General features: G+C 44.7%; 1 protein-coding gene across 1 annotated transcript; it reads right to left on the bottom strand.

Annotated features, from left to right (window-relative positions):
* Positions 1-3,959: 3,959 nt before the first annotated feature.
* LOC127306322 (pathogenesis-related protein 1) lies at positions 3,960-4,792 on the bottom strand. Its single transcript, XM_051336937.1, has 2 exons — positions 4,541-4,792; positions 3,960-4,453 (listed from the first exon to the last, which is right to left on the bottom strand). The coding sequence occupies exons 1-2, from the start codon at positions 4,725-4,727 to the stop codon at positions 4,188-4,190; spliced, it is 453 nt and encodes a 150-aa protein (XP_051192897.1). The 5' UTR covers positions 4,728-4,792; the 3' UTR covers positions 3,960-4,187.
* Between the last annotated feature and the right edge of the window lie 8,361 nt (positions 4,793-13,153).

The following is a 13,153-nucleotide window of genomic DNA, read 5'->3' as shown; positions in this document are numbered from 1 at the left end:
AAACACCGCCTGAGATGAAGCTTTCATCCATCCTCGCGCTCATAGCCTTGAAGAAGAAGTCGTGGAGTAGACACGCCTGAGAAAGGCCCTGTCTTCGTCAAATCTCGACAACACCATAGTGGTCGTGAACTCCGCCTCTACCTCCGAAGAAGGCTCCTGCCTCCCCGCCTTGGATCGAAAGGGGTCGAACCATCAGAAGGTAGAATAGCTCACCCTAGAGCACGCAGGAAGAACTGACCAAAAGGGATGCCGGGAGAAGAACATCGAGCAGGATCAAAACTGCACATGAGCTGCCCACGCACATCGTCATCCTTAGCACCGAACACTCATCAAGAAGCAAGCTTTAGGGCGAAGCCGCCAAAAGAAGACACGACCAAGATAATGGCACCACAACCACCGTTGTAGGCCGCAGCCGACCATGGTAGAAAGCCGCCACCAGGTGCCCACGAACCGCCGTTCACCTCCCACCGTCCCAAGATGACGCCTCCAAGGAAGACACTACGTCAGAACGCCGCCGCCGCCCAATACAAGGGATTTAGGTTTTCACCCGGGAGGAGGGAGGAAGGGGATAGGGTTGGACCTCAGCATCACCTCCAAGGAGTGCGGCCAGAGCGCCCTTGACGCCGTGGCCGCCTCCGCCGGCCAAAGGTTTCCCCGGGCCAAAGCCCCAGCCCCGCACACCGCGACTACCCACCAGATCCGGCATGGCCAGATCCGGAGGCATCGAGATCGGAACAGCACAGGCACGGGCCACCGTCTTCAGATCTGACCGGAGGCCGACGGGGCAGCCACAGCACCGCGACCTCACCACATCCTCTCCTCGCCGCCCCTCCAGCCAAGAAGAGGAACCACCAGCATCAGCGCGCGCCTCCTGCCACCGGAACGACGCCGCCCTCCCGAAGCGAGGCCGCCGCCCTAGATGCCCGAGCTCTCCGCGAGGACCGCGAAGCAGCGAGATCCCGGCCGCCACCTTCCTTCGCGGCCGCGCGCGGTTTTCCGGGCGGCCACCTCCGGCGGTGGCGAGGAGGAGGGAGGGAGAGGGGAGGGCTAGGAGGTCTAGGGTTTGGGGTCCTCCGGTGTCACCCCAAGCGGGAGCGACACGGGAGGAAGGGGGAAGTCCGCGCTTGAAAATCTTGTACTGTTTCCAAACGACACCACCTTCTTGCTTCTTGTTCTTCAAGAAATTTCTGAAAGATGCCAGGCTATAGTCCACCCCATTTCCAGTGCGTCACACTCACACGCATGCTCTGCGGGCCGTAGCTTAGCATGCGAAGGACATTCAGTTGGTGCAATCGTTGATACTGACGGAGAGACGTTGCATTTTACTTTTGGACAATCATTCATTCACACTGTGAATTTCACAGGGATGCCACAACTCAGGAAGAGTCAATCTGCGCGTGTCATCCTCTACGATTGGACTTGACAGCAAACGCCATTTTTTTCCTCCAAACTTCACTCTCAAATCTCAGGTCGTGAGATAGATAACTGAAACTTTCTTTTTAGGTAGGCCAGCATCAGCGAGGAAGCTGCGCTGGCGCCGTACTCAGCTGCACATCACACCCGATTAATATTCCTTGTCATACATCACCTTCGCTTCACCTTGACCGCAGAGTAGTCCACGAAAGTAACGAAACCATTGAAAAATCGCGCACGTTGCTACTTCATCACCAAGAAACCCAGCACACATCTCTCTGACTCTCTCCCCCAGTACATCGTTCTATAAAATGGGTACTAGCTAGCAACTGTAAAAGAGGCGCAGCAGTACGTCAATCAAATTAAGCTTCGTTTCCAGGTCCTGCATAGAGTGAACAAAGTGTCTCTCCAACTCTGAAGATTCTGGGAGGTGCGTTGCCGTTGGTGATCATGGAGTACGAATCAGAGAGCTTCTCCTGGCCGGCGGCGCTGGCTTCCTGGCTGGCGCGCTTCTGCTCTGGTTCTAACAACGGCCACGACGAGCCGGTCGTCGGCGACGGTGCTAGCAACAGCCCGACGGGGCAGATGGGCGCAGCTGCCAAACACTTCTTCAGCGCTCACAAGATAAAGTTCTCCTAGTTCTTCAGGCTATAACAATAAGTATATGATTCCTCAATTAATTCCCTCTTGAGTTAAAGTATTTTTTCGGTACCGTAAAACAAGCCTACACATAACCTTTTTTATATTATTATTTACAAAGAATTACAAAATAATACATCAATCAATCCGAAGCCATCTGCTTAGTGACATGTATCGCTACAACTACAAGTTCAATTATGAGGGTGGCCATGTACGAGAGGGAAAATGTAACGTGACCATATGTTGTGAACTTTTTTCGGTGGCGATTGATCACAATCCAATGTTGCGAATGATAGATCGAGGCTCCCTGATCTCACATGCCAGCACACACTGATGAAGGCGGCAGTTCATGTTGTCTTTGCCATCTTCGTGGCCCTCAAGTTGATCTGCCAGAGTCTTCGAAGCACGTCCTTAAATATTCAGCAGAGAAGATATATGTGTATTGAGGTGATGTACCCTCTTTATCTACAGCTCAATCCCTTATCTCGGTGCGTCTGCCAATGTGACTGTTGGTTGAGGGGCTCTCTCTGTTGGCGAGACTGCAACATACCCTTTAGAAATACAATTTCAGGTTATTCACATCTGGGTTCTCACCGGACCTCCTGGCTCGGGCTGTCAAAACCGTTTATGCTCGACAAACACCTGTGAGAGCTTGACTCGCTAACGGCTCGGCTCGGGTCTCTTGCACAAAGCAAACTAGGTGCGATCCCTCTAAATCTAAAGATACACGGAGGCGCCGACCTGATCATGGAGTACGAATCCCAGAACTTCTCCTGGCCAGTGGCGCCAGCGTCGTAGCTGGCGTGTCGAGGTAATGAAACAATGGGGGAGACTTGTATATGAAACAATGGCGACGGCTTGACGGGGCAGATGGCCGCAGCTGCCAAACACTTCTCCAACGCTCTATTCAATTCCTAGTTCTTGGTGCAGGGATATAATCCCTCAACTAGTTCTCTATCTGAGCTACCGTGTTTCTGCGAGACGGAAATGTAACGTGGCCACGTCACAGGTGCACACTGTTCATTTGGCTGTTGTGGAGTGAGCTCGATCGTTCCGGTCTTGTCAAACACAGCAACAGCAGCGCCGAAAGGTTCCTACTCAACGGAGTTCGTGCTCGCTGCTGGTCCTCGTGGTGTACACGATATTGATGTTGAAACCACTCCGGAATAGTTGAGTCATGTGAATTATTATGCAATTATGGCATGTCATTAATGTAGCCTATTAGTAGTAGTTTAGAACAGAGAATCCTAGAAATATTAAGTCACTTTTGGATTAATTAACTAATGATGAAAATCCTAAAGTGATGTGATCATATGGCAAGATTTCTGATTGTGTACTCCCTCCGCGCTGGTCTACATGTCTTGCGCATATTACTAGCTAGTTCGTCAATTTGATAAGTATAATCTAAATTATATATACATCATCAAAGTTATACCATTAAAAAGTATAATAAGTTTGTAATGATATGCATATTTTTGCAATATATACCTTCTATCACGTTGGTCAAATGATATAGGGACATAAATTATGGTATACATGCCTTGAGTAATAGATAAAACTGGGAATTTATATGGCTTAATCTATATTTAACAATTAACACGTTTTACGCTTAGGTAGTGATTTTGTGTTGTTTTTTCTAGGTCTTGAATATTCTTTCTCATTCTTGAAAGTGTGGTTTGGAAACTATTCTTTTTGGTTCTCCTTTTTAAGTAGTTGTTGATCAATTAACGCTTGAATCAATTGAAGAGCCGAGCCGTAGAACAGACGTGGATCCATGCCATCAGTGGTGCATTTTCTGCGTATTGCCCCATCATCTATTACTGATAGACTATGGATTCTGAGTCTTGTTAACACTTGTTAACTTTATGTCTGGAAAGAACCTACTGATTCCAAATAACAGTGCCATGTATTTAGCATACTTTCTTTTATTCTTGTGCAGAACCATGAGGAAGATACATAAGAAAGCAACAACACCTTCAAACAAACCCACACTGAAGTACGCACCCAACTTCCTTATATTTAATTTCATAAGTTCACACCCAGCTTGCTCTGCCATACCACCGAGGTTGGAGCAGTTTTATTCGATTGGGAAGAAAACACCATTATTATGTATGACCCTCTTTGCTAACTTAGTTTTAGGCATCCGGGTTGGCGATGAGATAGGCCTCAACAGTCTTGAACATATCGATGCCAGAGTCCTTGGCCTTGAGCATCATGTCCTTACCTTCCACGCAGTTGTACGTGCATTCCACCTTCGCCACACTCCCACCATTTTCCGTTGGCTTAATTTTGATGTTCCACGTGGCCATGTCAATGCCGTCACACTCGATGGTGTATTTGCATTCGTACTTGTCCACATCGAGGAACTGGATCTTCTTCTTCACGACGTTGAAGGGCACAGCTGCACAATCAACCCAGTGTTATGATTTGCACATGTGTGCAATACAGTAGGGTGACATGAATGTATGTCAAATGTGTGGTATGGTACCTGAGCCGCAGTTGTAGTGCCCGATACTGCCGACACCACCATCTCCCTCAACGTGGTGGGCGCTCTCGATGATGTGTGGGGCGAGCTTGGGTGCCAGAGTGTGACAGTCGGTGACGCATGCACAAAATATGCGCGGCGCGGCCACCTGCGACTGAATCTCGTGGGTCCAGCTGTTGGTAGAGGCCATTGCTATAATTATCAACTACAAATGGTGCAGATGGTGTGAGCTGAGACTATTGTACGTAGAGAAGATATGATGTTTGAAAGGTTGCCTGTAGAGAGGAAACAGATGCTTTAAATAGAAGAAGATGGGCTGGTGAGCACATCAAGATTTCTTTTGCAAACTGAATGGCACCGTGGCTCTATCGATCTGAAAGAACATGCTAGAAAGGTTTGATTTTTAAAGAACAAATGCAATAAATTAAGGAAAAAAGAAGAATGGATGGTCCAGATAAAAGAAAAAGCAAAATATGAGTAAGTATGCATCCAATGCAAATATAGGTGGCACACTTTTCTAGTTGCGTGATGTGTAAGGATGCATCTAATGTGTATTGCCTTTCCTTTTTTTCTCATTGCATATACGCAGTGCTGCCTAGCTTCATGAGTTGTAGCGCTAATCATCATGGACGCAAGATAGATTCGCATATCACACAAACCTACTCTATTCAATCAGGAATCATCTACTATACCCGCAAAAAAAAAAAATATCAGGAATCATCTACTATTCTATATATTCAAACGAAGTGTTTCCTGTGTGTTATCGTCACCATGTACCTTACTTATTTTCAAGATTTTCTAATATGGCGATGAGGCAATGTATTTTACGTTCAAATAAGAACACACTGCTTCGAAGCGGATGTACACACAACTATGCGACCTGCTATTCATATGCAAGAGCATCAGTTCAGCAAATAAATTATTTGAGGTTGTGAAGCGCCAGGGAGACCCTAGAAGAAAATAAAAGAAGGAACAAATCAGTTAGAATTGCTAAGACTTTAAATAATTTCTACGTCTAAAATATATATAAGTTGCTATTATTTTAAAATTTAGAGACCCGCTACAAAAAAATCTTTGATTAAATTTGTGACACATTAATTGAGGGTGCATTCATATATGCAAGGTGTATTCACACCTTTGTTAAGGGTCAACTGTGGCCATTACCGGCATTTACAAGGTCGAAATGTAAATAGTATTTCAAATGCAGGAGATAGGGAATATTTGTATCCTTTCAGCAGATTTAACGGCATATTTGTGCGAATAAATTTTTTCTTTCTCTTGGATGAAATAGTTACGCAAATAAAAAATCATTTTCTCTCTCCTACCAACTTTCGCCACCACTTGTTCGAATATTAGCAATTTTTGGACCAGTGTTGTATCATGCCATTATCACCATATGGTTGAGATGCTTTATATGGACGAATATGCCAAAATCTTGTTCGCCCCATGCGCCAAACATGTCCTTGTTTTCGGGCTTAAGAAAAAAGAATGCTTACGATTGAACAAAACATATCTCATTTAGATATAAGTAGGGACAATTAATAAACATCGGTATTTTGGTGAATAACCATAATAAGGCCAATGACAAGGTCGGAGTAGAAATAACTATAAATATGGGAACTCTTGGTAGAAAAATCATAACAAAAAGTGGTGGAATGATATATAGAACAAGAGATGATCATAAGAGTAGATGCAGGCAATCATCATTTACACTTTGAATAAAAGTAGGCAATATTTTTCGACAAAAAAGAATATATTAATATCACGAAGATACCAATTGCATCCATCATGTGCGACAGCGAAATATTCTAAAGACATCACGGATGCACACAACCCCACTACAAAAAAAAAAAAGAAACACAAAAGATCCCGTTACGGTGATCAAAACCTTTCAGTTGCAACACAAACAAGTGCCAAGACAACACCCGGAGTCCACGCTCTCAAAATAATGCCTTCAATAATATCATTACCAGACACAACCAATTAAGACCAGACCATAGATTTTCACCTTGGAGCAAGTCCTCCCTCTCAAACAATGCCTTCAACAATTTTTAGTCATAGCCAATTAAGATCAGACCTTGAATTTTTACTGAAACATAAGACTCTGTACTCCAACATTGTCGCCGCTGCTTACTGATGTCGCTGCTGCAAGGCAAGAACACCAAACAAAGTCCTCTTGACGATGAAGACTCAGTCCGCCATTACTATACCTCAGACCTCAGACCTCAGGCCTCACTCGTCATAACATTCTCTGCCATTGTCTTCTTCATGTAAATAAAAAACCGACATATCCCATAATGGCATCAGACATCGAAGCTTCACGTCACGCCCTCCTAAAGCCACATGGCCTAAAATATAAGTGCGCACAACCAAATCTCATCAAATCCAGACAACATGAGTTAAGCAAGCGTGGAAAAGGTAACAACTAAAGATTAATATGAAAGCCTATAATTTTGCACGAGAGTCCATGCATCAACATAGATGTCACTGTCCTCTATTGTTGTACCAAACTTCTATGCACCAATGCATGGAGTGTTTCCTAACAAAATGATATGGTACGCTTCCTCAACATGCACATCGCAAGCACCCGTTTGATACAATTGATTTTTTTATATATAATTTTACTTATCCATGCTTCTCCCTCCGTTCGGGATTATAAGGCCAACATGTATTCCTAGATCGTCAATTTGACCAACATAATATGAATTATATAACATAAAAATAAATTATATCATTAGAAAGTAGATATATGAACTTTCTAGTGATACATGTTTAATAATATATATTTTGTATTACGTTGGTCAAATTTATGACCAAGGGATACGCACTGGTATTGTAATCCCTAACTGAGGAAGTAACATCTAAGGCGTAGAGAAAATTAAAAGTTAGCAACAAGGATAATTTACAATATGAGAAAAACACATGTAATATGACCATACATAACAATATTAGTTCTAGCGGGGCAAAGTGCGAAAAGAGAAGAATCGACGCCTAGATAAAAAGGAAAAGACTTGTAAAGATGGATCCTATGCGAATATAGATAGCACAGTTTTATAGTCGCGTGATGTGCAAGGATGCGTCCGATGCGAATTGGATAGAGATGATATCAAATAGGAATCTTTTTTTTCTCGAGGAGGATAAGCCCTAACCGCATCGATTCGTTTATATCTAGCCGAGTAGCCTTCGGGTGCATGCGTGCCCTGCCATGATATCGCTTCGTGCTGTCACATACAGTATCTTGCGAAGTAGCCATTATGAGGGCCTCCGAGAGAGCCGAAAGCATACAATCTTTAATTTTCTTGCTTCGGGTCTCGTGATGAGGCCATGCCGATGAGTTTCGATTTGAGGAAACGCCCATCGTTTTGGCTGAGCTACTGTTATGAAGTGACCTCGGTCCAGCCATGTGGAAGAGCAGCCAATATTGATTCGCTTCCTCACTGATCGCTCTTTTACCATACTAGTAAAACATCTTACCGGCACCCGCCCATGAAGGCGACAGCTCACTCCCAAAGTCCCGAACCCACATGTCTCTCCCTATAAAACAGATCCGTGTTCCATATAATCATGCCAAAAAAGAAAAGCAGCTAAAATAAGTTCTCAACGCCCCGGACATGGGCATCTTGTTGGCTGCCTACCTATAGGTGCTGGTTTGACACAAACGACTTTGAAGTTAAAATTAGAACAGCTCAGTTCAAAACGGTAAAGAAAAAGTTTAAAATTAATAATTTTAAACATGAAAACAGTTGTATTCAAGCATACGTGTTCCAAATGAGACCTTACTATGTTAATGTGGCTAATTATCAGCAACCGCTCACCGCCACCTCTCCCTAACGTTACCCCTGCCCCGCCTCGTTGTGCCAGGATGCCCACCCCGGCCCCGTCCCCTCGTCCTAATCACATCGGTTTTACACAAATTTCATCTAGGAAAGCTGAACTCAGAATGGTAAAAAATTAAAATTAATAATTTGAAACGGGAAAACAATAGTATTCAAGCACACACGTTCCAAACGAGACCTTAATTTATTAATATGACTAGTTAACGACGACCGCTCACCGTGACATCTCCCTAGCCCTGCCCATACCGCGCTTCCATTCGGTGCCACCATGCCGCCCACATCCCCTCCTCCTCCTCCATGCGTAGACCACTCCCGCCGCCGCCACCAAGGGCATCGCCTGACAAAGCTTGGGTCGCATGGCGGCGGTTCTCCTCGACCATCAATAACTCAGATCATTTTACTGTACTTCTTCCCTATCTGCACGTCTTTTCCACTGTTGCTTGTATAAGCACAAGCATTGCAAGGCATACTAGTGCTTTAGGTGTCGACTGAACCTCGGCATCACTACCACTGTCCTCACTAGATTGTGACACTCTTGTATGTGCACCTGATTTGAAGGTTGCATTTGCACCCATAGTTAAGTTATGGCCTGAAATATCTGCAGTTGGTTCACCACCAAGAACACCATCAGATGTGCCCGCTATATCGGATTGTTGACCAGGAGAAGGCCCAGAAGAAGTACCAGCCTATCAGATGCTTGATCAGTTTTGTTTCCAGCTTAAGTCCCAGCTTCATCTACTTACACACATGTACAAAAACCAGCCTCATGTGGCTGGCTTAGATCATTACCTCCAAACTACCACTCAAAAGATTTTGTCATCTATATCCACGGTTTAGTGTAAACTACTATATATAGGTATCCATTAACACTAGAAGTAAGTCATTCATTTTACCTAGTTGCGAAGTGTATCATAATTATCATGTAACTTCTAGCATGGTCAATCATGTAATATACCATGCTAGAGAGCTATATCCTAGCCGTAATAGACACGTCGGCTAGACTCCTAGCCGTCATCCTCACTATCAAACATTCCAGCTAGATTTGTAGCCGGAATACCACCATCTGTAACACCTAAGCACCTCACACACTCCATATAATAAATCCAACAGAGGATGTATAGTTGTTATCGGATCATCATACGGTGTGTGTACTTGTAGAAATATATCATGTCTTGAGGTTGTTAGCCCATCGATTCGCGATCACAAGCCCTTGCACCTATAAATTTATGATCAGGAATCGAAACCACGATAGTTGACGTGCCAGGTAGGAGCTTTCTGCATCACTTTCAAGCATCTCTATGGGTTCATCGTTCCGATTCGCGGTAGCAACATCGTCATTGCCGAGAGCAGTCCTAGCGGCGCCTGCATGCCTAGCTCGGAAGCTCCTGGTGGCTCCATCCACTTCGGCATCTTGGAGCTCATCACCAATGATTTCAGCATCATTGACATCTATGAGTAGGCACTGCATCGGCGGAGACCCAAGCCATGGAGGAGTTTCTCACCTCGAAGGGTTCCCTTGAGTATGCCAAGCAGGGCTCTTGTGCATAAACCCTCCGTCATTGAGACCCCTCCTCCGACACTGATGATGTGGATTCTCTTGGATCGGAGTGGGATGTCTTGACGGCAGCGGTCACCATTGAACATGCTCTTGGCGGTATTATTTGATGAGTCCAAAAAACGACATGATTTCATTACATAAACATATACTTATTGTCTCATTACATGCTCTATCAAGCTCTTACTATGTCCAAAATGTATGATTACAAGTATTGATTCAATTTCATGATAGATTTGCACAACTAGTATTTTTAGTTGTATTTTATCACCTTTTCATGTCATGAATGTGTGTGTAGGTGTTATGAATGTTTATGAACAAAGCACGAGGAAGGGAGCCAAAGGGATGCAATATGGAAGAGTTACACGCACCGTGACTTAGCCATTTCAAGGGTGGAAAAATGACATTCTCTATGAAAATATAATAAAGATCCAACACCATGATATTGTAGCCTTCTTCAAACAAATCCAATGAGCCAAAGAACACCTCAATCGGAGTTCTTATGAGTAAATGACGATTGAATTACTGAAGGAAATCAGAAGGTTTAACGACCACTCGTACGGTTGTGATGACCGTTTGGTATGACCATACGGACCTCCATCGGGACCGTTTCGTCAAACCAAACAATATTTGCGAAGGTCCGAAGGCCATATCTAGTGCGGGGATTACCCCAGACTCAAAACCGACCTCTGAGAGGTTATATAAGGAGGGGAAAACCCTAGCCGCCATCAACCGTTCCATCACATCTCCACACAGCGGAGCCCTATTGCAGTGCCGGCTCCACAAATGTTCATCACCACCACCACACCATTGAATGGAGAAGAGGAGAATACTTGGGACAAGGAGGCACCAGAATCGATCTTGATCATCATCATCATCACCATCACCATCCTCATTGTTCATCATGTTGTAATCCTTAACTTTAAGTTGAATTTATACTTGTATCCATTCGATCCTTTTATTATTCATTCACTTATTCATGATGATGTTGTTTGCCTCCATGAGTGAGTAATTCCATTTACTCCTAGGGAGATGGAGGAACCCTGTCACTTCTATGATTTAAAATGAAGATTTAATATTTTTTATTTATAACATGTGAAAGTGGTGGTTGTCTTCAATGGTGTTGTATGTTGTGCACCACGCAATATTTTCCATTAGGGACACTGAAGGCAATCATTGTTGAGCGCGGTTGGAGGTACGTGGGTGTAGAGTGGAAAAATTCGCCGCCTCCTTCAACCATATCTCAACGAGGGGTACGGGGTACAAGAGCATATGACCATAGCCATGGGAAGACCCTTAATTACCGGACCTCCACGGCTCGCAAGAGGAAAGATAGTGGTTATGAGGGGTGTAGAATAGTACTTCCGGAAGCACCTTTATTTAGGCCTCTCTTCACTTCACACGTGCAACAAAAACATATTAAATCCTAATCAACTTAGTAACGATGCTAGTGGTAAATCCCCAACTCCCCCGGAACACTTCACCCCTGTTGAGTTTCATTCACTTTACCATCGATAGCACGGGCCCGTTCACTTTAATACTATTTATTACTTTGTTTAAAATTTCCAAAACCAAAACACTTTTCAACACTCTTTCTTAGAATTAAGGATAACTCATATGTACATTTTCGTGAAGATAACAAGAATCAATAAAACTATTACCAGTCGGCTCCACCGTGGTTTGATACTCTTACTTATGAAAACTAGCTACACGCGATCTGTGATCTTGCAGGCTGTTGCGGTCAGAAACCCACCGGCGAGCAGCGACGGGCAACACAGGAGAGCCGGGAGCAACTTAGGGCTGCGGCTGGCCCTGGTCCCTCCGAGCGACGGCCCGCACAGAACTCCGGCACGCACGTCCGATGCTGGTGCAAGGGCGTGCCACCTGACCTATACCTGGTCAGGAAGGTGATGGAGATGCCTCGCTTAGTTTCCTGCATGGCATACACGTAAACATTAAATACGAGCCTCAATCGGCTCTCAGGTTATCCTGTGAATCGGCTCAAGGAGCCGATCCACCCATGATTCGCACGAGGTGTACGAATATATGGTGGTCCTGCTTGATCAAGATAAAGCTAAAACGATCTACGACGATTTGGGGTTTTCACCGCATAATCGGATCATCCTACTCGTGATTGGGCCTCGCGGTCACGCACGGTGATCGTAAGCCGATCCTAGACAGGGCCTAAAAACCAACACGAGGTTGATCCCCGGAACATCCTGTCTAGGGCTAGCAAACTACACCCTACGCGTCGCTGGATCCTCCAACCCTTTGTAAGGCCTAACTATGCAGATATTAAACTAATCCTTGAAGAACAAGGAGCAACCATAACGGATCGGATCTACTAAATAATGATCAAGCGGGGTGCCGCCCCTACACCTAAGGTAGGTGTAAGGGCGGCTAGATGTATAAGGGTTGCACTACGACAGCATATGATACGAAGAACAATATTAACCCTAACACATCTAAGATAACTACGTTGCTCGCCATCAAAAAGGCTTCAGTACGAGCAACGCATGAACAGCGAATAAACTTGTACTGCCTAGATCGCAAGATGCGATCTAGGCAGCATTATGCTTACCCGGAAGAAACCCTCGAGACAAGGGAGTTGGCGATGCGCCTAGATTGATTTGTGGTGAACGTGATTGTTGTTTATTTCATAAACCCTAGATACATATTTATAGTCCGTAGACTTTCTAACGTGGGAATAATCCCTACCGTGCACGAGATAAACTCTAACTAACCGACACGTATCCTACTATATTACAGATACACGGGCAAACTAGCCCAAACTTTGCATAACAGACCGATTCACGTATTTCTTCCATGTATATTCTTCAAGTCCATCTTGATCGCGGCCCACCTCTGACTCGGTCAAATTCTGGTGATAACACATGCCCCCCTGGTTTTGGAATTGATAATTCCAAAATCACTCTGCTTTTTCTTCGTCGGGTCATGTCGTGGCAGAACCGTCACAGTATCCTTCATCATGATGCCTTGCCTTCTCAACTTCTCCGCGTGACCTGGCAGTCTTTTTTTTTTTAGGCACCACTTCCTCGGAAACTGCTATAGCATTGAATCTCCACTATATCCCCTTTTATTTAACCGCTCCAAACAGTTTACTTCCGCATCCCCTTCGCATTAGCACTCCAAAAGCCCTCTTGCGCCACCATGTCTTCTTCCTCCTCTACCTCATCGGATCTTTCCACCCAGTCCTCCTCTTCC

Source organism: Lolium perenne, chromosome 6 (genome assembly GCF_019359855.2).
Source record: "Lolium perenne isolate Kyuss_39 chromosome 6, Kyuss_2.0, whole genome shotgun sequence".
NCBI lineage: Eukaryota > Viridiplantae > Streptophyta > Magnoliopsida > Poales > Poaceae > Lolium > Lolium perenne.
This window is presented reverse-complemented; position numbering and strand designations above follow the sequence as displayed.